The following is a 27,410-nucleotide window of genomic DNA, read 5'->3' on the forward strand; positions in this document are numbered from 1 at the left end:
CACCACACCCACTAAACACATCACTACACGATCATTCAGGTATTTAATTCACTCCCTGCTCTGTATCTTCACCGTTATAATCCCAGCTCTCATGAATATCAATTATATAGCAATAATTTAATCCTAATTTAGATATATATATATATATATATATATTTTTTTTAGCAATTTACACTCAGGCTCCTAGCTGGGTACCTAAAAGGGTCCTTCTCTGTAACATCAACAGTTAGGACCCTGATTACATGCACGATTAGTACCATGTGGAAATGTGTCTACTAAAAGTGTTTAAAGTGTTTTAAAGTGGATTATTGTGTACTAATGTGATATTTTATGTCACTTTATGATATTGTTTGACACTGTTTCCTGTTATAAGTTATCAGAACATGCTTCAATCTGCAAAATGAGCTCTGGTAAGTGTCACAATATTGTTTTATTATTCACCATAATGTTCCCTAATCACAACTAATATATAACTTGTGTTTGTGTTATTATTTTGTATTGGGACTTACTGCACTGCTGAGTGAATGAATACAGTAGAATCTGCAGTAGAGTACAGTAAGTACTTTTCCTTCAATGACAAGGTCAGCCCATAAAGACAAAATAAATGTGCACCATGCAAGAAATAATAGTTACTAGGTGCACTTTTAGTAAAATATTAGTTGATATTTATTAGTGTTTTACAATATCATGAGTTTTATACATAATTAGAGTTAAAAATAGTGAATTTTGATATATGATTTATTGTTTTATTTAAAGGTCCCATATTGTAAAAAGTGAGATTTTCAGGTCTTTTATATTATAAAGCAGGTTTAAGTGCTTTATAAATACTGTTAAACTATCAAAACGCTCAATATACGGAGAAATACACACAGCCCGTATTCAGAAATTGTGCGTTTGAAACAGGCCGTTAGGATTTCTGTCCATTTGTGATGTCACATATATACAATATTTAGACCATTTGACGGTTTTAAACATTCTAAATGTGTCCCAGTTTATTTCCTGTTGAAGTGTATGTGAATAACATCAGCTGACAGGAAGTAAACATGGACCCAAACTGTTGCCTAGCAACACAATTCCGTTGCAATTCCATTGAAATGCACTAAAACGGAGCGTTTCAGACAGAGGGTCAATTCAGGTATATTCAGGCAGACAGTACGAGAAAAATAATGTGTTTTTTTTAACATTACAGCATGTAAACGTGCTCTAATAGAAACACAAAATACAAGTATGAACCTTGAAAATGAGCATGAAATGGGACCTTGTAAAGCAAAATTGCTAAACATTTTTCTGGTTCCAGCGTCTCAAATGTGCAGTTTTGATGCCTTTGTGGGTTTTTTTTGTTGATTTTGTGCTTCAAATTATTTTTTTTTAAATAATATTGATTTATTATCACTATCTATATACATTTTCTGTCAAAGGACTAATTATCAAAAAAAAATTCTGCTCTAATATAAATTATGAGTAACAGCCCTGATGAGATTTTTAATATTGACCAAAAGTTGCAGACAATTTTTCAGCAACAATAATACAATTTTACAAGCAAAAATAACAAAACAAAAACACTTGTTCAAGCCTCAAGGAAACTCTGACTCTGTTGTATGGGAAAAGTAGGGCTGTCAATTGATTAAAATATTTAAATGTGATTAATCGCAAATTAAATCGCAAATTTTGTATCTGTTCAAAATGTACCTTAAAGGGAGATTTGTCAAGTATTTAATACTCTTATCAACATGGGAGTGGACAAATATGCTGCTTTATGCAAATGTACAATATATTTATTATTGGAAATCAATTAACACAAAACAATGACAAATATTGTCCAGAAACCCTCACAGGTACTGCATTTAACATAAAGAATATGCTCAAATCATAACATGGCAAACTGCAGCCCAACAGGCAACAACAGCTGTCAGTGTGTCAGTGTGCTGACTTGACTATGACTTGCCCCAAACTGCATGTGATTATCATAAAGTGGGCATGTCTGTAAAGGGGAGACTTGTGGGTACCCATAGAACCCATTTACATTCACATATCTGGAGGTCAGAGGTCAAGGGACCCCTTTGAAAATGGCCTTGAGAGTTTTTCCTCACCAAAATGTAGCGTAAATTTGGAGCGTTATTTAGCCTCATTTGGGACAAGCTAGTATGACATGGTTGGTACCAATGGATTCGTTAGGTTTTCTAGTTTCATATGATGACATCTAAACACAGAAGTGTACTGGTTTTAACTACACTCTGTCACTGTTTTCTCCCCACAGAGGTGTGCCCGTTCTGCGGGAAAACTTACAAAAGGTTGAAGAGTCACCTGCCACATTGCAAGGCAGCGGCGAGCTCCAAAACACCTCCAACCAAACACGATGTCACCGTGAATCAGACAATGTCGTCTTCTCAGCTGGCCGCAGCCTCGTCCGAACCAACAGCCACGCAGAAGGCGTCAATGATGGCAAAGTCAAAGAAGAGTAAAAAGATGGCTGAGGTGTCATTTGCACCACCGAATGCATCATCACCTTTGTCAGAGTCATCGTCTCTGAGTCCTGCATCACTTCCACCATCATCTAAGAAGAAGAAGAAACAGAAGCTGTCCGAGCAAATCAAGACAGCCAACGTTTCCCTCGCCTCCTCCTCATCGCTACCTCTGTCTCCCACCATCTCTAAGCCCAGAAAGCAGAGTCTCCGTGTTTTGATAGAAGCTGCAAATCAGGTTTCTAATAAAGGATCACTGGAGGGAGCCAGATCTGCCTCGTCGGAGGCCTTGCCTTCAGGTTCAGCTCCATTTGTGGCAGATCCTCTAAACTCCAGAACCACAGCTGAGACCAAAACTAATCCTGACAAAATAGACTCAATAAAAGACGACGCCCATCCTGCCGTTCTGTCCACCAAAACCAAAGCTGCCTCTAAAATGAAGGTGTCAAAGACGAAGAAGGCTGCACAATCACTTCAAGACACCTCTAGCTCTCCGGACTCTAGAGTAAATGAAAGTAGACGCCGTGTAAGAGACGATTTCTGGGTGGACAACGAGGGGGAAGTTGAGGATTTATCTGTGAATAAGATGCTTATGAAATCAGGAAGTGGTCACCAGGGCAGGATCACCCTCCAGGATGTCAAAGCCACGTTAGGCCGAGCTAACGCCGCCCGTCAGTCCGGCAGGCCGAGCATCCTGAGCCAGATTGAAACTACTGAGTATCTAAGCAGCAACATCAGTCCAGTTCTGCTCCCAGCGGGGTATAAAGGTGTTGATAGCTGCTTGGTAACAACTAAAACTGTGTCAGACCAGCTGCAATCATTTAAGAGAAAACAAGCATCTTTAATCCCCCTTCAGCAGCTTGAACTAACTTCCCCTGGAGCTCCCCTCCACCTCTCTGAGGTGAGCAAAGCCACATCCCCTCCACATAACACCCGCAGCATGACCGAGGGGCTCAAGATGACAGGACTCCTCGCCATATCACCGTCACTCACTAAGTTTTCCAGCCCTCTGCCGGCAGCGGGGGTGGGGACGTTGAGAGCTGATGACGGGTTGAAGTCGCAGCTCGAGGTCTGGAAACAAAACACGGCTGATAAAGGAGCTAAAGGTCAGTCTATGGCAGTAAAAAGTGGGCATCAAACCTCAAAACTACAGACTGAAACGTGTCTGAAGTGTCAAAAGCTGTTCAGATTTGTACGCATTTTTCTGATGGATCATGACAAATGGTAATTTAGACTACTTTATTTAGGCAAAGTTCTTGTTCATGTGAACATTTAAAGAAGGAATATCATGGTAAAACTCAACATCAATGCTTGTGCTCATACGTTTGGTATATGAGGTATCAGAAAACACGTGATTCAACAAGCCATTCAGATTTGGCTCCCCTTCCTATGTCACATGTAGAGCTGCAACGATTAATCCATTAATTGATAAGTTGTCAACTATTAAATTAATTGCCCAACTATTTTAATAATCGATTAATCAGACTGAGTCATTTTTTAAGAAATAAAGTCAAATTTCTCTGATTCCAGCTTCTTAAATGTGACTATTTTCTGGTTTCTTTACTCCTCTATGACAGTAAACTGAATATCTCATTATCTCAGGTCAGCATAGCCAGCGTGCTTTCCTGGCTATTCTGACCCACAATCCTCTGCGCGGTGGATATAAAATCTAAGGAGGGTGAAAAGAAGGAGATGTCACGCGTCATCAACGCGTCATATCTTTGAGGTACAACACATGCCCAGTAAAATCTGGTCTGCCGAAATTGAGCAACGCACGACAGCAGCTCCAGTCACACTGCACGTGTTATTCTCCACACCTCAAGACCCGCGTTCCAGCCTCTTTCAGTAGACCTTGATAAAAGCGAGAGGGTCAAAGTTCAAGGCACAGTGTTATGAAGAAGTAGTATGTCCCAATTGTGTGCATACCTTTGCAAAAGGTGCACCATATTTTTCTCACAAGCCAATCAGAGCAGACTGGGCTTCTTAAAGAGACAGGTGCTAAAACGGAGCCTTTCAGACAGAGGGTGAAGACAGGTATATTCAGACTGACATGTTTGTATTCCTCAAAGTGAGCTACTAGTGAAATGAAAGGATGTGTTTTGAGCGTGTATTTATCTTTGTCAGTGCATTGATTCTTTATTGTTGTCATGAATCGTAGGTGCTCTGACACAGCGGAGTCTTGGACAGGTGAGACTGAGGGAGCTACCTGAGTGGCTGGCCTGCAAAACCCCCGGCCACCCGAGAGATGTGGTGGACATGGTGCAAAGAGGTGAAAAACACACACATACAAATATATGTATCGTCAGAAAACACACCGGCTGCTGACTGTAGCTTCGTATTTAACGTGTATCAATCTTCTCATCTAACTCTCGGCAAGAAAGCAAATCAATAAGTCTTTAGTAATGTAGGAAGTTTAACGTGTTTTTCTCTCCTCTCCTGTGCTTCCATCAGGCTGGCGGTGGTATTACAGGAGGTACATCGACGTGAGGAAAGGTGGTGTAGGTGGACCAGGCATGTTGTTAGTGGGATACTGTGTGCTCAGCTACATCTGGAGTTACCCTCATATAAGTAAGTGATTTACTCTCAGAGCTGCTTTGTGTTATTATGTTATGTTATCTGCACAGAGTTTGGAGATAACTGAGCATGTCTGTGGCTGTTTGTTTGTTTTTCCAGAGCGTGATCGCTGGAGGAAGTACCACTAATGTCAAGCGTGACTCTGTATGAGGAAACAGCAGCTTTGGGTTCAGGACTTAAATGCATCTGTTCTTTTAATAATATATAATTAATCCAGATCAGTGCTTGAAGTGGGAAAATGAGTGCCAGTACTCCCCTTGTTCACATGTTGGCGTGTGTATTTATGTATTTATTATGATCATACTTGGGCTATGCATCTCCTATAGTAGGCCTATAATACTCCAATGATAATCCAACTGGAACATTATAGGGTTACGGTGGTGTGTTTAGTGTTAATATGTGTTATTTGTAGCCTATAGTCGGGTATCATTCAGGTTTTAGGAGTCAGGATGCACTTATATATTATGCAACAGGATAAAGAGACATATTCTGAATTTCTACAGTGAATAAAAGATACTAAGAGATATTAGGTTTGGGGTCCTCCCCCAAGAAAATTTCTGTTTTTGACTTGCATTTGACTTTTAACTTCGCAATCTTACATAATTTTGGACCATTATTATTACTATAGAGAACTACAAAAAAAGCTTAAAGACTTACCATAGTTGATTAATTCTTATATTATTTACACATATCACAGCCTTCGTCTGAACATTTAATTGTTCTGGAAATGTTTGCACTAAAAGAGCAGATTGAGAAAACTTTTAAATAATGTTTCAATATTTGTTCACAACTTAAAAAAAAGTTATGACATACAGTTCACTAATTATCTTACAAAAGGGAGGTGAAGGACGTATTATATTGATAAATTACAGCAGCATCTTTCAATCTTCCTCTCCCGTGCCGTGCCGTGACGTGTTGTGACGTGCGTCACCTCATCCAGATGCTCTCCACATTGTTTACACATTGTTTATGTTCATGGTGTGCCGCAAATACGCTGGTGCTGTGCCGTATGCTTATGAATCTTCCCAGAGAACCTGATATGGAGAGGGCAGAGTAGAGTACCGGCACGTCTCACAACTTGCCGGTACGCTAGAATAAGTCACGGTGCGCCAAGGAGTAAAATGTAGAAGTGCCGACATACTGGTGAGTACCGGCCCACTTCAAGCACTGATCCAGATCCAAACATTTCCGTAGGATTGATGTCTGAGAAGTTGATAGTGGTTTCTTGTCAACATGGTAGTTCTCCCCATTCATCCCCATTCAGGACAGACCTTTAATGTAAAGGGACACATTACTTGTGCCACCAGTTGGGTGGTTTATTTATGATGTATGTGGGAGACAAAAGACGAAACGACAAAGGCAAATTTGGATTTTTCAAACACAAAAGCACTATCAGGAGACTGGATCTAACCTCTCCTGTAGCATAACAATTTCTAATATATACGCTTCCAATGCATTGCAATTAGCGAGGCGGCAATCTGGATCTGTTGCTCCTGAAACATGAAGCATTTTGTATACATAAACTAAACACACTATCGCCACATGGACTGAATGAAGAACTAGACTGTTATTTAGTATTAATCCGATTTGTTGGAAATTATATTGTTGTTTTTTTGGTTTGTTCTTTTGGCTGGATTGATGTATTTTAATTTAATTTAACCACAAAATGGTGCCATAATGAGTGAAGCACACACAGGTGGCAAAGAAACGCAGGTGATGCACATGACGACCTGATAACCAGAGAAGTGATTGTCCAATAGGACGCCTTGTTGTGTTTGGAAGTGTATAAAAAGTGGTTTGTAGCCCAGCACTCTCGTTCGACCTCTGAAGACACATGTTGGGTTTTTTGGGAAGTAGAAACTGATGAAATGAATAAGCCTGTGTGCCGTCCACCTCCTTCAAACCAGATTTCAAAGGCTTATAGCACTAATTTGATGGGGTTAATGTGTTTCTTTATTTGATAGCGCTCCCTGCTGGTTAGTTTAGCATAAAGACTGGAAACAGCTACCCTAGCTCTGTGAAATGGTTCCACCTACCAGCGACTTTTTAAAGCACTTTATATCTTATTTGTTTAATCTGAAGTGAAAAAACATCAATTAGCCTTTGGCTTTTTAGACTCCAGTCTTTTATGCTCACTAGGCTGCAACTAGGGATGTTTTTGTTTAATTCACAACATCAAGCATGTGTTTATACTGTGACTGAAAAGTGACACCGAGGGGGTTTGACAAAGCGTCAGTATGTGATGAGTTGGGATGAGAACTTGTTGGCTCCTAATGGGGGGAGATTGATGCCACCTGGGTTAAAGAGGAACTAATTCCAGAGATCCTCCCTGATTGGCCACAGATAGCAGGTGACGGGATGTAAATGGTCTTTGGAAGGCAACAAACTGGTTGACCTGTTTCTCGGTCTACAGGGAGATGGAGGAAGGCCAGTGTTTTATGTACCGGAAGGTTTTTCCTCATTAATTGCACGGCTTATTGGGACACGGTCTTGAGCTATGGCGTATGATGACACGTGGAAAGTGTAACTGGAGCTGCTATTGGCTCAATTTTGGCGGTTCCAGACCAGATTTTGCTGTGCATGTGTTTGTACTCTGATGATGATGCGTGACATCTCCTTGAGTAATTTTCTCCAGAGAACCCTAAGCGATAAACCTAATTAAACGGGTTTGTTTTTCTTTTTTGTGGCCGGTCTGAATAAATGTTTTTCTGGAAAAACAGTGCCTGCATGCTGGTCCATTATCCCCACCACCACTACCACCCATCCTCAAGTACAACAGGGAAAATGTTCACAAGAGAACTACTAAACATTGATTTTTATTGGGATTATGTGGTCAACAGTGCCACTGTTTGTTTCTCAAGGTCTCCACTAGGTGTCATTGTTGTGTTGTGTTCTTAAAACCAAAAGGGCTTGGCAATCAAATGTTTGCTATGCAGAGTTTTCTTAGCTCCTTTGTGCTGAGGTATTGGTGCTGGGGTCCATGAGAGGATTAAAGGGAACCAGCAGATCTGTTTTAAACTTGATTAAAATCTTTCTTTCTGGCAGCCCAGATGTAGAAAAACATGAAAATCAAAACATCTCTACTTAAGTGTCCGTGAAGAGATCCTATCTGTGTAACAGAGGGTTACGAATCTGTTTTTCCTTTTGCAAATACTTCCTCTGTCACATGACGTTATTATTATGCATGCTCTGTCCGTCAGCGAACACTCACAGAATAGTAATGGAGAGACGCTGAAGGAGGTTCTCATCATCTGGACCGGACCAGTTTTCTTATTGTATTCAAAATGAATTTATTCTCCTCGCTGCCGTAGTTGAACACACATTAGCTACAAATGAAGAAATTACAGTATTTTTTGTGACCATTTTTTTCTTGACGCCGCTTCTCAGCCAACACAATAAAAAATAATTTCCATTTTCTCGTGTTTTTTTTTTTTACATTCTTCTTTTTTTTTTTTTATCTCCATACAAAAATTATAAATATTTTGTGTTTCACTTTTCATTTTTGTACAAAACAACAAACTATACAAATCAACAGTGAAAATGGAGCAGAGAAAAACATTTCTGAACTGAACACAGGGGGGGGAGAAAAAGCACAGTATGTTCCTACCAGGCCCTCAGACACTGATATGCATCCAGATAGTCTCACCAGCTCTGAACACGTCTCTACTTTGTGCAAGTCCAAAACCTTCTCATGGATATAATATGAGTGCTATCGAGGCACAACGTCTTGCAGCAACCACTCGAAGGAGCAAATGATAAATCTCACATGAGAGTTCTTGTCACTGGTAGATATAAGAGGTCTATAAGGGCTGAGGCAGAGATACAGGCGGGCTGCGACGGCCACTGGCACTCAAAACACACAAAAAAAAGACAGATGTGTCCTCTATCACCTCGTATAAAAGGCCTTCAGTCTGCTCCTGTAGCCGATTGGCAAGCATATTTCACAGACGTTTATAGGAGAGGTGACGCTATCCAGAATCAACCCCTAATGAGCATTTAACACATTTAACCTAAGCTTTGGTCCTGGCAGAAATCGCCCTTTCTTGCTTAAACTGTAGTGCATATTTCAGTCAAAAATGCCCTTCCGAAAACAGAAATGCATGACCAATATTTCAGATTAATTCTTTATCATGTTGAAATATCACAGTTAAGTTTTGGCTCTAAAAAGCTGAATGAAAACTCAACAATACTCGAGACAAAACCCAGAAAACAGTGTTGGGCACAGCCTCAGAGGAAACACTACAGAGCTGCTGTCGCCAGCACAAAGACATAAAGATCTGACGGTGATTCTGGACAAGGACACACTCTCTCCTATTCTGAGTTTTGGTTGCGCTGCTGAGAGAGAGAAAAAAGAGAGGAAATGTGCTTGAAAAGAAACACTGGAGAGAAGTGAGAAAAACATCCTGGGAGGGGGAGCGAGCAAACACTTGGGAATAAAGTCAAGAGTGTGTCAATCAAACAACCGAACTACATGAAAACAGTCACAGACCAGCGGGTGTGTGTGTAGAATAACACACGCACGCTGGTCGACATGGTCAAGGTAGTAAAGCATAGATAGCTGGATATGATCAATATATAATTATATGCAGAAGGCAGACCAACGTGCGTACAATCCATGACCCTCCAGGATCATTTGAACTCATGACGATACCGTCATCTTCACAAAGCCGGGGAACACATCACAACAAACAAAAAAGTCATCTTTTTTAATGTAATTTCTAAAAAAAAAAAAAAAAAATCTAAATAAAAAAACATACTGTAATATTATCTTCCTCAATCTGAGGACTCCCCCTCGACACAAACACACGTTGAAATGATAAAAAGTGGTTGAGTATTTTGTCCTGTGTCGGGGCTTGCATACCTTTAAGGTACAAAAAGAAAAATGCCAAAGAAAATGTGACTTGAGCACAAGAAACAAAGCATTGCTGAGTACAGTAACACTACTTACTATATGTGACTGGTTCTGACTGGTTTCTAGTGTGAGTTAAGAGGTTATCCTTGTTGCAGGCAGCTGAAAGCAGGCGAATAGATTTTGGTTCCAAATATATATTCACATTCAGTTTTAGCCTATAGCGTGCACTTGGATATCAACGAGAGCCACGTATTCATATAGTTCCTGAAATAAGCAACAGTACGTTTAGTGCAATTTGTCTTCTATGTGAATGTGTCTCTACTGAGCTCACCTCTAAGGAAACCTCTGAACCATGAATCTACTTTCACTATAGCGTGTAAATGGATATTGTTGAATAGAGCTCCTTCATGTAAACACTTCAAAAAATAAAAACCTAGAATTAGGCACAGAGTCGTCGTTTTCCTCCTCCTCCTCCTTGTCCCTGTTTTTCAGCATAGGTAACGGGGATAACCAACTGGCACAAGATATTAATGACGTGTGTGTGAAGAGAGGGACTCTTATATTCAAGCTGTTGAAATTGCAGACCTACCTACCTACCTACCTACCGCTTTAAATGAATGTTAAAGCAAACAAAACAAGAACATATACCATCTGTGAGAATATAGAGTGCTGAAAGGATGACGTATTTTTGTAGGACAACCAAGAAGTTAGCATCGCACTGGTTCCCTCGACAAAAAGCCAATGGGATTGTTCCATTATGTTTTGGATTATTGCAGAAAATAAACTGCGGCAAACAATCGTGTATGATAATTACCTGTTTTGTTCAGAAAGATAATCTCTATTTTATGATTGTTGAAGTGTGAATGCAATCGGCAGAAGTAAAAAGCTAACGTTAGGCTATAAACGAACACGACGAGGTTGTAAAGGCGGACGAGTTGGCGTGATGGCGTTTAGTAAAAATAAAAATGTCTTATTCGGCGTTCGGTTGTACTTGTGCTCCACCCTCTCGTGCCACTTGTGGTTGCAAAAACCAAAATGGCAACAGCCAAAATGACGAACTCGAGGCTTCAAAACCGTAGTCCACTATCCAATGGGTGACGTCACAGTGACTACGTCCACTTCTTATACACAGTCTATGGTTTGGCGTGATGGCGTTTAGTAACTGCCTTTTATAAGACGCTTTTTATAAGGCTTCAAAGTTTCACGAGTGGGGTATTTATCGATTGGTATATTAACGTTAAAATCAGCTTGTGTTAACCACAGACCTTATAGCAGGCATCTAACTAGTCAAAAATCCCATTGACTTGCAACCGAGGGAACCACAAGTGTTAAAATGCTGAATCATTTCCAGGTTTCAGGACTCATTCCTGTAGCACTCTACTGCATTGCACACATTCCCGGGTCTTTATAGGTAATTCTAAGTGCCTGCATTCACCTGGCACCTCGAACTCCTACGTCATGCCTCAAAACCCCTCCATAAAAACAAACCATAACAAACTAAATACATGCTACATGGCCGGAGATGGTATCACAAAGACCTAAAAGAAGAGTTAACCTCTCTTCACACATTACAACGGGGGAGTTTGACAAAAACCAAAAGGTCGAAACCAAAACATTAAGGATGATATCAGTCTTAACATTCCAGGATGCTGTTGACTGCCGCCTCTAGAGCAGAGTCTGTGTCGGCGTGAGGGGGTGAGGTGAGCTGAGGGGGGTACTGGGGCTGGACCGGGTGTGGAGACACCTGGCACTGCGTCTGTCCTCTTGACGTTGCTGCAAAAGGTGAGGCGTTACCTTGTGGGCAACTGTTGGCAGCATTGAGGCTGTTGTTGCTGGCGCTGCTGGGCCCGTAGTGTTGCTGGGATCGCTTCAGTTCCAGGACACTCTTGTTTTCTAAGAGTGGAGGTTGGAGTTTATCTGCTGCACCTGGTCCTGCAGCTCCACCCCCGCCCGGGTCTCCATACCCGGGCTGGGAGTCTGTCCTACACGGCGGCTCCGTGGAGCCCGTGTCTGACTGATTCAAGCTGCCGCTGGACGACGACTGAGAGGGGAAAGCATCTTGGAAAAGTTTGGATTTCATCCCGCAGCAGAAGTCTTCAAAGAAGGTGTCTATAAAAGAGAAGAAGAGTTAAATAAAACTGTGAGAAAACGATTTGCTTTACTCTTTACTCCCTTTATTTATTTAATTTTTTACCTGGATCCACTAGTGTCATGCGTTTGTCTTGTGTGAGGTTGCTGCGCTCCTCTTGGTTGAAGGTCCTGTCAATCATCACCATCTCTGACGACGGACTGGAGCGCTGCAGGGGAGGGAGAGGAAACCTGTTAGCCCTGTGCATGCCACAACATGAAACACATGTATCTGCTCATGTTTGTGCAGCCCAGTCGCACAGCAATTCGTGAAATACTCGTGAAATGATTCGTGTACATAGACATGAATTTCGCACTTTTTTCGTGATGGTCAGCATGAAATCAACCTGAATGTAATCCACGTTATCCTGAGCTGGGAAGTATAAAGAGTGAGAAACGCCGCGTAGGGAGGAGGTCGAGTGGACGGGTGGGTCAAAAAACACAGGACTTTACCCCAGGACACCAAGTTGTCGGTGTTTGTGTCCCGTGTGAAACTGGAAGTCAGCGTTGATTTATTTGTCACGTAACTTCCGTACTTAAGTTACGACACTTCCTGAGCTATTTTAAGCCAAACCGCGATATTTTCCTAAACCTAAATAAGTAGTTGTTGCCTAAACCTAACCAAGTTTATCTTTTCCTAAAGCTAACGAAGTAGTTTGCTGCCTAAACCTAACCAAGTCGATCTTATCCTCAACCTAACTTAAGTCGTCTTATTTTGAAAAGGCTGGAGCAGAAATTGACACGCGCATCACGCGTCGCTGGACATTCGTAGGAAAAAGCACGAAAAATAAGCTGTTGAAAGTCGTGCTGACCATCACAAAAAAAGGGGGAAATTCGTGTTTATGTACACGAATCAAATAGATTAAATCTCGTGACTATTTTATGAACTGCTGTGAGACTGTGTTGGTTTGTGCTTACCTCAGCTTCCACCAGTAGTAGCCGTCTGTATTTGTTTACCATGGAATGGGTCCTCATGAGCACTTGAGTTGCGACTACCTCAAATTCGTCATCCACTGTAAAAAGAAAGCACAAAACTCTATTTGAATACTTTAATTCTGCAAATACAATTTCACTTTTGCTGTATAGTTTCCTGCAGATTTATGTTAAAGCTAATAAATTTGAGGCTGTACCGTGTGAGAACTCCTCCTGGCTGGGCGGAGCGCCCTGGAACACGTGGTACGGGAGGAGTCTTTGCAGCGTATCGTCGATTGAATTGAATCGACGCTGATCTGTGATATGAACTCCACCGTGATCCTTCCTCAGCTGTTGTAAAAGCCTGTAGAAATGACATGGAAAAAGCTGAGTGGCATGTTTTACAAACATGAGACAACATTTGACATAAATACATTGGAAAAATATATCAAAATAATACACAAAAACTCACATTTCTCCTCTTGTAAGTGGCGGGAGGGCCGGTCTCTTCTGAGCACTGACCTATAAAGAGAAAGTGTACATAATAAAAGTTGTCATGCCACCGATATCCACCATATAGAGTGCTACAGGAAAGAGTCCTAAAACCCAGAAATGAGTTAGTATTTTAACGTTTTGTCGAGGGAACCAGGGCGATGCTAACTTCCTGGTTGGCCTACAAAAATGCGTCATCCCTGCAGCGCTCTATACTTGAGGGCAGAACAAATAGGGTGTATATGTAGTGGTATACCTGAGAGTTCAGCTTTGAATCTTGAGTCATGGTTGTCAGGCCTAAAAGAGATCAAACAAACAACAAGTCAGCATCATTAAGTGACAAACTACATTTAAATACGTTGACAAAAAACATGATCAGTGCTTGTTACCATGGATGCTGCTGAGCTGCACCTGTTTGAGGGCAGGTGATGAACAATTCTGCAAAATGAAAATGAAAAGTGAGTGAGTCAGTCAGATGATGGTTTTTCAGGGAAGAGAAAAACCAGTAAGTTGTGATTATACCTGTCTGTAGTCTTGTTCCTGCGTCACAGTACCAGCTAAAGGGGACAGAGAAGTGCAATTCTGAGTTTGAGTCACTAGAAGGCGCTGAACAGGGCTGGCCGACAGTTGGCCTTGACCGCCGATCCCCGCCGTCGCCGGGCCGACCAGAGTCAGCCGCCCGGGAGCGCACGAGGTCTGCACAGATGTGGGGTTCGCACAAGTCCATGTTTGAGTTGCACCCTGACTCCTGCTGACTACTCCCTGATTCAAAATTAGCTGGCCTCCAGGTGATGCGGTGAAGTTCTGCCCCGCAACAATCTGCACCGCGTTCTGACTGGTAATCAGGGCGTTCGAGTTGGGGTCGGCGGGGCCGTTGTGGATGGCGTTCGCCGGAGTGAGCGCCAACGAGCTGGGCAGCAGGTACTGACCGGGTGGCATGTTTGTCTGTTGCTGCTCCAGGGGCGGCTGCACTACGATGGAGCCGTTGGCCGTGTACTGACCCCCGGGAGACGCTGTGTTAGCGACGTTAGCTATGGTGGTGGGAGTGGACTGGAGACCCAGGCTGTAGACAGTCTGAGCCCCAGCTTGGAGGGGTTTAGGCTGGATCGGTCTGACAAGAGTCTGGGTCCCTCCCGGGCCTCTCTGGATGATGATGTTTTGAAGGGGGATGTTTTTGAACGGTAAGCCGACCTGCCCTTGGGTCGGGGCAAACACCTGCCCCCCCGCCGCGGCCCCCGCCGCTGCTACAGGCGCCCCCGGCCTCAACACGAGCTGAGGAGTTCTCTCCAAGCTGCTCAGCGTCATCACGCCGCCGCCCGCCCCGAACGAGCCCAACACCTGGATGTGCTGGGCGGAGCCGTTGGGCAGCTGGGACACCCCTTGCAGGAACTGTCCCGTAGGGAACGCAGCTGTCGCCGTGGTTACCATGCCCACGCCCCCTCCGTAACCCCCAGAGACCAGCTGGGAGGGGAAGGGGACGGGAGCCTGCACCAGAGTGGGAGCGGGCTGGGAGTCCAGCAAGGCCTCCTGGGCCAACGTCTGCTCCGTGATGTCGGCCTCCATGAGAGACTTCTGGAGGATGTCAAAGGGCTGGTCCTCCCCCCCGAGATCCACCCCTCCGGGGGAGTTCCCAGACCCCAATTCATCCTCGATGAAAGAGAGGCTGCTGGAGAGCTGGAGGCCTGCCCCTGTTGAATCGTCGCCGAATTCACCCATTGTAGACGAGCCATCCTTGAGGCCAGAGTTGGAGCCGGCCTGAATGAAGCATTTAGAGAGAGAATGAGCAGGAAGTGGGAAACTGTTTGCATGTGAACTGCATATCAGATAGCCTTCATTGTGGGTCTTTTTATAACCTTTACAAAGTGAACTATACCATAAACTTTTGAATAGATTATCTCCGTACAAAGTGAATCACAACATTGGTTTTGCTTCTCAAATTTGTTGCATCACAGGTAAACTCACCGTCTCACTAGAAAAGAAGGATCCGTCCGACCCATAAGCTGCATTTGTTACATCATCCTCCTCAATCTGCAGAGACAAAATAAGAGTTTAACAGGAGGATGCAGCGGATTCTTTTATTGCTTTTAAAGTGAAGTAACTATTCAGACAAACTTGGCAAGGAATGACAGTAAATACACTCTGAAAAGAGTCACTCACAGACTTGCTGGTGCTGCCATGGAGATAGTCATTCAATGCATCCACATCTCTGAAAAAGGGGGTGTACAGAAGAGATTTTTAACAAAACATACATTTCTTTTCACTTATTGTGCGGTTTTAAAAATGGCTTTACTGGCAAATACTGAATTATTAGCTTCACCTAATTCAACAAAAGATAAAAACATACATTTGCAGATACTTGTGGCTTTGATTTCTAGCAGTATTACCTACATAATTAAGCCAAATTTAAGGACAAATGTAAAAATGTGTGACCCCACTGGTGAAGACAAATGTCATAAAGTATTTGGCATGTCCGTAATGTAAAATACCAGTTTTAAAAAAGGGGTTTTTACCCTAAAATATCCAGAAGATGGCGATCATCCTCATCATCCATGACACCTACGGAGGGATATTGAGATAAAATGAATTAATTTAAAGGTCCCATATTATAAAAAAGTGAGATTTTCATGTTTTTTTATTATAAAGCAGGCTTAAGTCCTATATAAATACTGTGAAAGTATCGAAACAATCAATCCACAGGGGGATACACACAGCCCGTATTCAGAAACTCTGCATTTTAAAACAAGCTGTCAGGATTTCTGCCCATTTGTAATGTCACAAATATACAATATTTAGACCGTTTACACAGATTTAAACATTAACATTCTAAATGTGTCCTGGGTTATTTCCTGGTTGCAGTGCATGTGAATGTCATCAGCTGACAGGAAGTACACATGGACCCAAGCTGTTGCCTAGCAATGCAACTCTGTTGCAATTCCGTCAAAATGTGCTAAAACGTAGTGTTTCAGACAAGAGGGTAAATACAGGTATATTCAGGCCGACAGTATGAGGAAAATACAGTTTTTTTTTAACATTACAGCATGTAAACATGTTCTAGTAGAAACATAAAATATAAGTATGAACCTGAAAATGAGCATGATATGGGACCTTTAAGATTAGGTAATGACTACCCAGCCAACATTTGTATGTGGGGCCCATGTGGGTAGTAAATGGGCTGAAAAATGGGCCCTATATGGGATTGTCCATGGGTTCCATAATGACCCAATGTCAATTGCCCCCAGGATTACAATGGGTGTTATGTGGGGCCCAACTGGGCAACATACCCAAGACCCATCTTGGTCCCAGCTTTAAATTCTATGTGGGTACTACATGGGGACTACATGGGCTGACATGTGAGTTGTAAGAGGGTTTGTCAACAGTTTCCATGTTGGCCCCATGCACTTATTTCCCAGTAGTGACCCAACTAGGACCCACATAGGCAGCCCACATGGGACCAACTTAGTTGACCCAAGTGGACCCCAGATAAGATGCCCATTTTGGGCCCATACCCACTTGGTACCCAGGTACCCCCAGCATAACCCATGTGGGGCCCACATAACCACATTGGCTGGGTAGTAGCTTAATAATAAACCTCAATTGATCATGTTTTTATTCTAAGGCTTTGCATATGTATTATTATAATAGTAGTAAGGACATGTCACTCACAGATTTCCAGCCGGAAGCATGGATTCAGTCATTTAACACCCTTTGTTTCCCAGGCTGCAAGGGTGAGAAACTACATTTTAGTAGGCCTAATATTACTATAATTAAACATGTGAAATACAAAGGTGTGGGGAGTGTTTATAAAGTGAGGGGAGTGGAGAGGAAGAAGGGGACAGATGTGTTATATTCAGTGCTATAAGTATAAAGGGCAGGATGGCCTTCATCTCCCTCCTACAGATGTTTTTGTCTCTGACACACACACATAAACTCCCACCCATTATACCCTCCTCTATCTGTCCCACATTGGCTGCTGTGTTCACAGACTGAAAATGGCCATTAGAGTGTAAATAACTCCACCCTGCTCCATTTTATACCACGGTTGTTGTTTTGAGTTGTTCTACTTTGAGAAAGAGGTGCTGGCTTTATGTTGTGTCAGCCAGCAAAGGTATGCATGCAGCTCTATATGTTGGTTATATATATTATGGAAAAAAGGGACTAAATCAAACCCATATTTGATCACAGCAAAGTAGTAATGGGTTATGAGTGTTTTGGATATGTCAAGTTATTTTAATGTAATGGTTGCTTTTAAAAGCACATGGTGAGGGAATATAGTGTCAGAAAATCAAAATTCCTTTACTCATTAATCCAGCATTTTAATAAAATTGGTCTCTTCATCATAGGTTGTGTTGTACTGTGTTAAAGTAGTGGAGAAATGTTGCTGTGTTAAGTGGTAAAATGTTACAACTGCAATGGCACAAAATGGCTGTTACCATGCCATAGACTGTCTTTACAACACAGCCACGTTCAGCCGCCATCTTTGATTCAGGGAGAACAAAGAAACGACAGGGCGGTACTCTTTAAAACTGACTGTAATGTGACTTTTAAATGACAAGAAAGCTGCTAAAACGGTTAATATATCACAGAGTCATTTATTTAGTATCCACACCAAACTGGACGAGATTTGATCAGGTAGTGAGGCTCTTTTGTCCTTCACAAAGTGGACACAAGGCTATAAAATATGTGAGAGGAAGAAGCAATGGTCGACCTTTCCAAAACACAAAAAACGGAAACAAAACGATTAACACATTGACATTTTATTTCACCAAAATGTGGGCGGTTTGTATGTCAAAATAAATATATAACACCCCACTATTTTCTCTTAATAAATCCAATAGCAAAACAAGTTTAAAACTTAATCCCAACATACGTAGTCGAGTAACGTTAACTAACTGAAAAATCCAGCCGTTAGCTTCATTTTTGAATTTCAACAGTTGAGCTTAATTTTTGAAATTACAACCGTTAGCTTAATTTTTGAAATTCAACCGTTAGCGTCATTTATTTAAAAAGACGACACAACTGAAATGCGCTATGAAAACGACCAAAAAATGGCGTTTTAAGTAGCTTAAAAGCACTTAATTTGCACATTTATCGCCACTGGAATCAGGGTTGTCAAATCAAAGCCATATTTTCCGATAAATTTGAGCAATTTGTGTAGTTTAGAGCCTCCGAAATCCGCCCTAGCATGTAATGCTTCGACGCAGCCCCCGAAGCTAACGTTCGTCCCCCCGCTGTCCTGCTACTGGTGGTGCCCGTATGCTACCGTTGGTTCGGTTCAGTAAAGCCAGCTTAATGTACAGCTTGCTGATAGTTTTATGTCCAAAAATAGACTGAATCGACAGTAATCGCATTCAAGCAGCACAAAAAACGCCCGCCGTCGTCGTCCAGCCTTGTGGCTGCTCGTCGCTGACGTTGCTCTCTGTCTCTGTTGGGGAGGCTTTCATTTGTCCTCTATATGTGGCTCATCTGCCAGCATGAACAAACGTCACATTTTGTCTCCATATAACCGAACCGACGCGTTTCAATCGGGGGGTTCTGTCGCAGCAGTTGGGTCGCTTCTCCTCCGGTCCTCCGCGACATTTTGTTTTAACCGTAAACCCCGGCCTGTTCTGGTTAGCTAGCCGCCGCCGCATCGGTGTTTTGGTGGATTTCATCGAGAAAATGCCAGAGGACTATAAACCGTCGCCGCCATACATATTTATCCCGATTAAAGCACAACAGACTCAAAGAAGGCAAACCCTTTTACTCCTGTCTCACTCCTTCTTGAAACCCAATATCTCCATTTGGCAACTTTTAATTTGCTCCCCCCTCCTTCTCCTCCTCCTCCTTCTTCTCCTCTCTCTCCCACTCATATATATTTCTCTGCTCTCACTGTCCTCCTGCTCTGTTCTAGTCTCGGATAGATTTTTCTCTCCGCTCAAACTCTCTTCCCTCCCTGAAGGAAGGGAGGAAGGAGGTTGTGTGTGTTTTTTCCTTGAAATTTTTATCACAAAATTATAATACACTCAAAGGGGAAACTCACCGTCATGAAAAAGCAGTGCCTTGTCAACGGGGTTTCCTCGCCATCACCGCACGGGTTTGTTGGGGTAGTGCACAGAACAAGGCAACCCGAACCATCACCAGTCCACAGCGGCAGAGATACACATACCACTATTACATTATAATATAAATAGAAATAAAAAAACGACTAGTTATTTATATATTATATGAATTATAGTAACACGTTTCACCGCTCTAATGAATAGCGGATAAATGTTATTATAGACTTAATCATTACCAACGGTAGAGGGCGGGCCTCTGATGTGTTTATGCCACACCTTGACGTCGCTCAGGTATCACCAGAGGTACTCTATAGGACAGGGCTACCTGTATCTACCTGCACATGTTTTAATTCAATTATTGCTGTGTTTTCAAGATTCGTCTTAAATCCCACTCATTATTTATATATATAATACAAATATTATTAACAAAATATATACATAAATAAATAAAATATTATAAATAAATATGAAATGTGACATTATATAGTATTGTAATAAATAAAATGGCAGGTTTTAACAAGTATTATCAATATATATATATATATATATATATATATATAGTGGTAACTAGGTAGCACTGTCGTATAGTTATTGTATATGACAGTGCTACCTAGTTACTTATACATATTTTATAATCAAACATAATTAAAAGTTAATACAGTACTCAAATTATTGTTGTGTTTTCAAGATTTGCCTTAAATCCCACTCATTATTTATATATATATATATATATATATATATATATATATATATATATATAATACAAAGATTAACAAAATATATACATAAATAAATAAAATATTATATAATACATATATATTTATATATATGTATTATATATATATTTATATATAGAGGTAACTAGGTAGCACTGTTGTATAGTTACTGTATATGACAGTGCTACCTAGTTACCTACATATATTTTATACTCAGACATAATTCAAAGTTAATACAGTACTCAAATTATTGTTGTGTTTTCAAGATTTGCCTTAAATCCCACTCATTATTTATATATATATATATATATATATATATATATAATACAAAGATTAACAAAATATATACATAAATAAATAAAATATTATATAATACATATATATTTATATATATGTATTATATATATATTTATATATAGAGGTAACTAGGTAGCACTGTTGTATAGTTACTGTATATGACAGTGCTACCTAGTTACCTACATATATTTTATACTCAGACATAATTCAAAGTTAATACAGTACTCAAATTATTGTTGTGTTTTCAAGATTTGCCTTAAATCCCACTCATTATTTATATATATATATATAATAAAAATATAATTATATATATATGTATGTTTGTCCCTCTGATGCATCACACACTGTATATAAATAAAATATTATATTTAAATAGGAAATGTGTCTTTATGTTATACTGTAATAAATAAAATAGCAGGTTTTAAAAAGTATTATCAAAAGAGATAGAGCTTAAAAAGGTTACTGTTGCATGTCAAGGATAAAGGGATTTTTATTTATATTTATATATATATATTTGAATTATATTATACTATATTTGTGTATCTTCCTCTGATATGCCACCACACACTGTATATAAATTCAATAATATTATAAATAAATATGAAATGGGACATTATGTAATATTGTAATAAATAAAATAGAGCTTAAAAAGGTTACTGAGTGCATGTCAAGGATGAAGGGAAATGTTAATTGTATATTTTGCGGAAAATGTTCACAAAACCAGGAAAAATAGATAAAATAATAAAACAAAACTATAAATAGCCTATCACATAACACAAAATAGGTGTAAAAAGTTTGTGTAAAATCACGATAACAACAAAGACCAGTTTTTGCCTATGCAAAATAGAAATAGTAGCTACATGTTTTAAAATATTAATTACATACTGAGTATCTCACACTATCTAATTTATTATCACTTTATTGATCCCCGGGGGGGAAATAGGGGCGTTACAGTTACAGCTCTTGTATAAACATAAGAAATGTAAGAAGATGGAAATAAAGTAGTATGTAACATGTAAATTATGTACGTAATGCTACAATGTGTACATAATTCAACAATATAAACAAAATATATGTAAAGAAATATAACATTAAAAATAAGAAAATGCACAAATATTTGCATTAAGACGTGCAGATAAGCTGCTCCAAATCTTAGCTTCCACCCTCTCAAAAGATTTAGATCCAAACGAGCAATATCTATACATTTTGACTATGCTTAGTATTACATATAACACCCAATGCCTGGCCATGTATCCACATAAATAATCCTCCTATTGGCAATCTTGATGATTCAAAGTATTCTATATATTTTTTTTATTATTACAATTTGTATAGTCTGCAAACAGCCTTACTGATGGTTATAAAGAGTTGACAATGCATTTGATTGTACATTTATTTCTACTTACAGTAAAAAATAAGAAATGGAAATAAAAATAAAAATTTATGTTGAAATATTTTTGACAGGCACTTATCATATATCATATATATATATATATATATATATATATATATACGGATACGTCATGGCAGTAAATAATCTGGTCAATGATTGTAAATTAATATTAAAAATCAAACAAAACCTAAAATATATTTAGGTTTTAGTAACCTATCTCTACCCCACCAAAATAAAAATATTTTAATCAAAATGCATCAGATAATTTTATAAAAAGTTTAAAAAAAACACATTTATATTGAAATATTTATTATATATCAAAAATATTTTAATACAAAGGTTTTTTTTTATATCGCATTTATATTGAAATATTTTACACTTATCATATATATATGTATATATATTAAAAAACGTATATATATATATATCAAAAACATTTCGATATAAAGTTTTTTTTATTTTTTATAATATTTTATATATATATATATATATGATAAGTGTCCGTCAAAAATATTTCAATATAAATGTTTTTTTTATTTTTTATAATATTTTATATATATATATATATATGATAAGTGTCTGTCAAAAATATTTCAATATAAATGTTTTTTTGTTGTTTTTTTTGATAAAATTATCAGATGCATTTTGATTAAAATATTTTTTATTTTGGTGGGTGAAAAATAGGTTGCTAAAACCTAAATATATTTTAGGTTTTGTTTTGTTTTTTAATATTAATTTACAATCATTGACCGGATTATTTACTGCCGTGACGTATCAGAACCAGCAGGTGGCGGTGAGCAGCTTTAACTGTGGCTTCTTGATAGCCACGAAGAAGAAACCGTGACGTCACTTCCTTATCATCCTGACAGAGCAACAACATGGACGCTGTTGAGGTGAGTTTAGAAACCGGGTTTACCGGAGAAAGCGGCGCAGCAAAGATCACAGAGCGGCTCCAGAAGCGGCACCAGCTGAGAGCGGAGGACGCGGAGCGGAGGAAGGAGGCTAAAGAGAGCCAGACTGTCGAGGAGGAGAAGCTAGAGTTCTTCTCCAGCAGCTTCAACACAGAGAGGGCCTCCATCCAGGAGCTGCTGGACAGCTGCTCCGGAGCCACCAAGGCTGAGGTTACTCAACATCTGGAGGAGGCCACGGCCAAAACACTCCAGCTGCAGAAGTTCCTCAACGACAGCGTGTTGTTCCTGACCCAGTACGAGCTGAGACAAGCCCAGGCTGCTCTCCAGAAGCTCCAGACCTCCATCACTGAGATCAGAGAGGAGGCTCTGCCCAAGAAGAAGTTCACCTTCAGAGCTCGCACTAAAGCAGCAGATAATGTGACGTCATCAGACACACCTTCACCTGCAGGAGCATCAGATAAAGTGGTGACGTCATCAGACACACCTTCACCTGCAGGTGCTGGTAGCAGCAAGGTGGATGCTCCTGCAGAGCAGTGTGGCTTCTCCAACATGGACAATGTGTCTCTGACAAAGACATCTGAGGAGATCAACAAGCAAGACGTACTGCTGACTCACCTGACTAACTGCAAGGTCCGCCTGTTGGGGTCCCCCAGCACGCTGCACATGAAACACATCGACACCTGTGAGATCCTGTGCGGACCCGTGTCCAGTTCAGTGTTCGTGGATCAGTGTAGAAACAGCATCCTGGCCGTCCCCTGTCAGCAGCTGCGCACCCACAACACCACGGACACACAGGTGTACCTGCACGTCACCAGCCGGGCCATCGTAGAGGACTGTCGTGGAGTGAGCTTCGCCCCGTTCTCCTGGTCTTATCCCACCCTGGAGGACGACTTTGCTGTGTCTGGGTTAGACAAGGACCGGAACAACTGGAACCAGGTGGATGACTTCAACTGGCTCGCTGCGGACACACCTTCGCCGAACTGGACTGTCATTCCTGAAGCGGACCGGAAAACCAACTGGGACATCTAGAGTTAAACATTTAAAACCTTAAAGGTCCTGCATTGTAAAAAGTGTGATTTTCATGTCTAACACGTGTCTTATACGTCCTACAAACGACAAAGCAAAAATGTGTCCCCCTGTTGTTGGCAGATGTTATCTACTGATTGCGTTGCAGTGCTGCATCTCTATAGAGCTTGGGAAAAGGGCATTTTGTATGATGAGGTTAAAGCTGCACCATGATATTTAAATAAAATCCCATCAAATCACAGTGGGACTGTTTGTACAGAACAGCATCACATCTCAGCTGAGATGTGCATTCACTCTGGCCAAAATTAAACTCTTGTTCGGAGTATTGTAGGCTTATATTCTTCAGTTCACGCTCGGTGATCATTTGAAACTAAGGAGCAAAACTCTTAAAAAATAGCAGTGACAGACGACTTAACGCAGAGAAAGCTGGACTCCTACAATACATTTAATGCCTGTTTCGATGAGATATGTTTGCAGGATTTCTGGTAGAGCCCATCCAATATTTGTTTATTCTAGATATATCGGTTTGATCGTATATGTAAGCCTAAGTTTGTTTTTCAACTGTGAAATGTCCTGCACAAGTACAAATCTTGGTCACAAGTTTGATTCTTATCAAAATTGAATATTGTCTGACATATCAACACGTTCTCATTCCAACTTGTCACATACTGGCGCATTGTCAGACCCCTCGTTGTCACATTTGTCCTCTCAGTAATCACCTGCTTAATGTTGTGAATTAAATAAAACACGAACATCTGTCTCCTGGATGAAAGCCTTGTGTTTATTGGACCCGTCAACCATGTGTGTCTTTTCGTTTTTTAAACTACGTCACCGCACTCCCGGCGCACTTTATTGGAGCGTTTAGTGTTGCCCTGGATGGGTTTACATTGTAGTTAATGGAAAGCCTGGTGCGACGCATACCGACTCTAAAGAGTGCCTTGTGCGGCGGTATTGTACGCTGATGGCCGTGACAAAGTGTCGGTATTTGACGCCCTGGGAATGAGAACGGGCTCGTCATATACATTCTCATGTGCTAGTTTATTAGGTACACTTAATCAAAACTCATGAAGGATGTGATGGTAGTTTGACGGTGATTCAACTTTACGGTTGTTTTGGAGGCTACAGTTTGTGGGGTGGCTGTACTGACAGGTGTTTCTATTATTTTGTCCACCCCATTTATATAAAGGAATTTGCTGATTATGTTTTCGATTAATAGTTTGGTGTATAAAAATGTCAGAAAATGGCCCACGGTGACAGATATTTAGTTAACTATGATTGGTATTTTTTGCTTGAAAAATGACACTATAGATTATAATTATTAATCAAAATAGAAAGTAGATTAATCAACTAATTGTTTTGGCAGATTTTATTAACTCAAATATTCACATCAGTCTCAAAAAGTCCACTATTGGTCAGGCACTTATTTCTGGGTACTCCAGCTTTGTAAACCTCCTGCTGAGTCATTCTTACAGATTTCACCGTCAGAGGCAGAATTTTCTTGTCAAAAAAACTAATTTCGTTCTGACTGTAATAGAATATAAACGCCGTGGAGGGCAAACCATGCTGCTGACAGATAAGCCATTGTGGAAATTCACATAAAAGTAGACATTTTGTACCCAAAGTGTAGAAATTGTTCGGAGATTTGCGTGATCAAATAGTCCAGCTGACGTAAAACATATTAAAGTGAACAAGTAGATGTACTTACTCAATTAAAGGTCTATTAATGTCTGTCAGGAAACTGTTAAAAGAAGGAAATGTGAGTCATTGTAAGTGTTACGAAGCACCTTCAAATTGAAAAGTACTTTTCTGTTTCCTTTTGCCCAGATGTGTGTCTTAATGACCAAAAACCTGGAAACCTGTCGTATCATTAAAAAGGACCATTCAAGCCATTATAACGTAACAGCTTTAAAGCCCTCTCACACAGCGGTACTTCATTGTAGTGGATTTGGAGTTGAATAGAGGACAGATAATGAGCTCCGAGCTAAAATGATGTGTCTTTATGCTGCTGGCAACCACCGACCCTGAAAGGCACTTACTCACAGAAAGCAACTGAATCTAATCTGTTCTTTGTAAAAAAAGAAGAAGAAAAAAAGGAACTTTTGAATTATTGAAATTGAAATGAGACACAAATAAAAAGAGGCTTCCTGCTCATCAACATGTATTTGTTTTTAGTGTTTTCTATTGATGATGATTTTCTTTATTTTTCTGTCAAATACACAAACAATCAACACAAATTGATAGAGCTGCAACGATTAATCGATTAGTTATCAACTATTAAATTAATTGGCAACTATTTTGATAATCAATTTATTAACTTTTATAGGAGTAAGAAACTCAGATTACAGAATCATAAGGTACAGCATTTAAAACATCTGCAGCCAGATGTGTTTCCTTCCAAGTCTTTTAGAATCACTTTAAAGACATTCAGTGAGATCAGCTCTCCAAGATTCAGGTCATTTTGTAACTGATTCCAAGAAGACGGAGCAGCACACTTGAATGCCCTTTTTCACTATGGACTTTGGGGACAGTTAATAAGATTAAGTCCTGCGAGCGTAGATAGTAACTTCCCGTACTTCTTTGAAGGATGTAGATCCATAGGTAAGATGGAAGCAGACCAAAGAACAGACTTATAAATAAGAACACACCAGTGGTTCAGTCTAAGGCAGACCATCCTACCCGAGCATACAAAGAAGAATGATGTATTCCGGCTTTAAAATGAGTAATAAATCTCAGTGCTCCGTGGTAGACAGTCTCCAGCGTATGTAGACTTTGAGAGGATGCATGCATGTATATAGCAGACGATAAAGGTGGCAGGTGGATTTATTGGTTTGAGTAATTTTTTAACAAAAAAAAATCAAAATTCTCTGATTCCAGCTTCTTAAATGTGAATATTTTCTGGTTTCTTTACTCCTCTATGACAGTAAACTGAATTATATTTGAGTTGTGGACAAAACAAGACATTTGATTATATCATCTTGGACTTTGAGAAACACTGATAGACATTTTTTTTTTCATTTTATAGACCAAACAAACTAACCGATTAATCGAGAAAATATTCGACAGATTGATAGACAATGATAAAAATTGTTAAATTGTTGCAGCCCTACAAAAATTAAAAAATATAAAGCAGATCCAGAATGCACAACTTATTTAATCAGATTTTCATGTCTACAACAAACGGAGGATCTATTAACAGAAATCCTTCATATCTACATAAGGAGCGGGTCCTCTTCACGGAGTATGCCATGTTGCTCTGCCATGTTTCTACAGTAGCCCAGAACGGACAAACTAAACACTGGCTCTAGAGAGAGACTTTCACGTTTTTACGTTACCTGAAGGTCACCGTATAGTTCTCCAACTGTAACTTAACGTGAGCCGCAGAGCGTTAAACCGTGTTAAACCGTGTTAAACCGCCAGCCGCCGTGTGACTTCTGCTGCTCCACGCTTCAATACACTTAGGTACATTTATTAGTTTGCAAGATGACGTGTTCTAACAACTATCTTATGTGCATATTTATTGATGTGTGACCATGGCAACCCGGTCTCACGGGGAGGCTTATAAATAGTACGACATTACGCTGACATTATGCTGACATTGCGCGTGTCATGA

The 27,410-nt window shown here is 40.1% G+C and overlaps 3 protein-coding genes across 7 annotated transcripts; 2 read left to right on the forward strand and 1 right to left on the reverse strand.

Moving 5' to 3' along the window:
- The first annotated feature begins 195 nt into the window (after positions 1-195).
- Positions 196-8,448, forward strand: LOC141758599 (uncharacterized). Its single transcript, XM_074620180.1, has 5 exons — positions 196-410; positions 2,258-3,568; positions 4,621-4,731; positions 4,914-5,030; positions 5,136-8,448. Exons 1-5 carry the CDS (start codon positions 341-343, stop codon positions 5,162-5,164), a joined length of 1,638 nt encoding a protein of 545 aa, XP_074476281.1. The 5' UTR covers positions 196-340; the 3' UTR covers positions 5,165-8,448.
- Positions 5,325-19,535, reverse strand: bicral (BICRA like chromatin remodeling complex associated protein). 4 transcript variants are annotated; one of them, XM_074620172.1, is made up of 13 exons: positions 19,439-19,535; positions 17,083-17,136; positions 15,930-15,975; positions 15,577-15,625; positions 15,382-15,447; positions 13,942-15,174; positions 13,809-13,857; positions 13,676-13,716; positions 13,400-13,449; positions 13,146-13,291; positions 12,934-13,028; positions 12,083-12,185; positions 5,325-11,997 (listed from the first exon to the last, which is right to left on the reverse strand). In XM_074620172.1, exons 3-13 carry the CDS (start codon positions 15,968-15,970, stop codon positions 11,522-11,524), a joined length of 2,349 nt encoding a protein of 782 aa, XP_074476273.1. In that variant the 5' UTR covers positions 15,971-15,975; positions 17,083-17,136; positions 19,439-19,535; the 3' UTR covers positions 5,325-11,521. The 4 variants fall into 4 exon arrangements, with proteins under 4 accessions (XP_074476273.1, XP_074476275.1, XP_074476276.1 ...); XM_074620174.1 differs by lacking the exon at positions 19,439-19,535 and adding an exon at positions 17,850-19,420; XM_074620175.1 differs by lacking the exon at positions 17,083-17,136 and having other exon boundaries at positions 19,439-19,517.
- tbcc (tubulin folding cofactor C) lies at positions 17,387-24,572 on the forward strand. Of its 2 annotated transcripts, none has more exons than XM_074620183.1 (2): positions 17,387-17,524; positions 22,642-24,572. In XM_074620183.1, the coding sequence occupies exon 2, from the start codon at positions 22,742-22,744 to the stop codon at positions 23,801-23,803; it is 1,062 nt and encodes a 353-aa protein (XP_074476284.1). In that variant the 5' UTR covers positions 17,387-17,524; positions 22,642-22,741; the 3' UTR covers positions 23,804-24,572. The 2 variants fall into 2 exon arrangements, with proteins under 2 accessions (XP_074476284.1, XP_074476283.1); XM_074620182.1 differs by having other exon boundaries at positions 17,405-17,524; positions 22,733-24,572.
- The last annotated feature ends 2,838 nt before the right edge of the window (positions 24,573-27,410 follow it).

This window comes from Sebastes fasciatus, chromosome 20 (genome assembly GCF_043250625.1).
Source record: "Sebastes fasciatus isolate fSebFas1 chromosome 20, fSebFas1.pri, whole genome shotgun sequence".
Lineage (NCBI taxonomy): Eukaryota > Metazoa > Chordata > Actinopteri > Perciformes > Sebastidae > Sebastes > Sebastes fasciatus.

Coding starts and splice junctions, on each gene's coding strand:
- LOC141758599 (XM_074620180.1), top strand. CDS start 341: ATGATATTGTTTGACACTGTTTCCTGTTATAAGTTATCAGAACATGCT. Junction 4,732..4,913: donor GGTGGACATGGTGCAAAGAG/GTGAAAAACACA, acceptor TGCTTCCATCAG/GCTGGCGGTGGTATTACAGG. Junction 5,031..5,135: donor CTGGAGTTACCCTCATATAA/GTAAGTGATTTA, acceptor TTGTTTTTCCAG/AGCGTGATCGCTGGAGGAAG.
- bicral (XM_074620172.1), bottom strand. CDS start 15,970: ATGGATGATGAGGATGATCGCCATCTTCTGGATATTTTAGG. Junction 15,448..15,576: donor ATGGCAGCACCAGCAAGTCT/GTGAGTGACTCT, acceptor TTGTCTCTGCAG/ATTGAGGAGGATGATGTAAC. Junction 15,175..15,381: donor CCTTCTTTTCTAGTGAGACG/GTGAGTTTACCT, acceptor TGCTTCATTCAG/GCCGGCTCCAACTCTGGCCT.
- tbcc (XM_074620182.1), top strand. CDS start 17,504: ATGTTGTGTCAGCCAGCAAAG. Junction 17,525..22,732: donor TGTTGTGTCAGCCAGCAAAG/GTATGCATGCAG, acceptor TCATCCTGACAG/AGCAACAACATGGACGCTGT.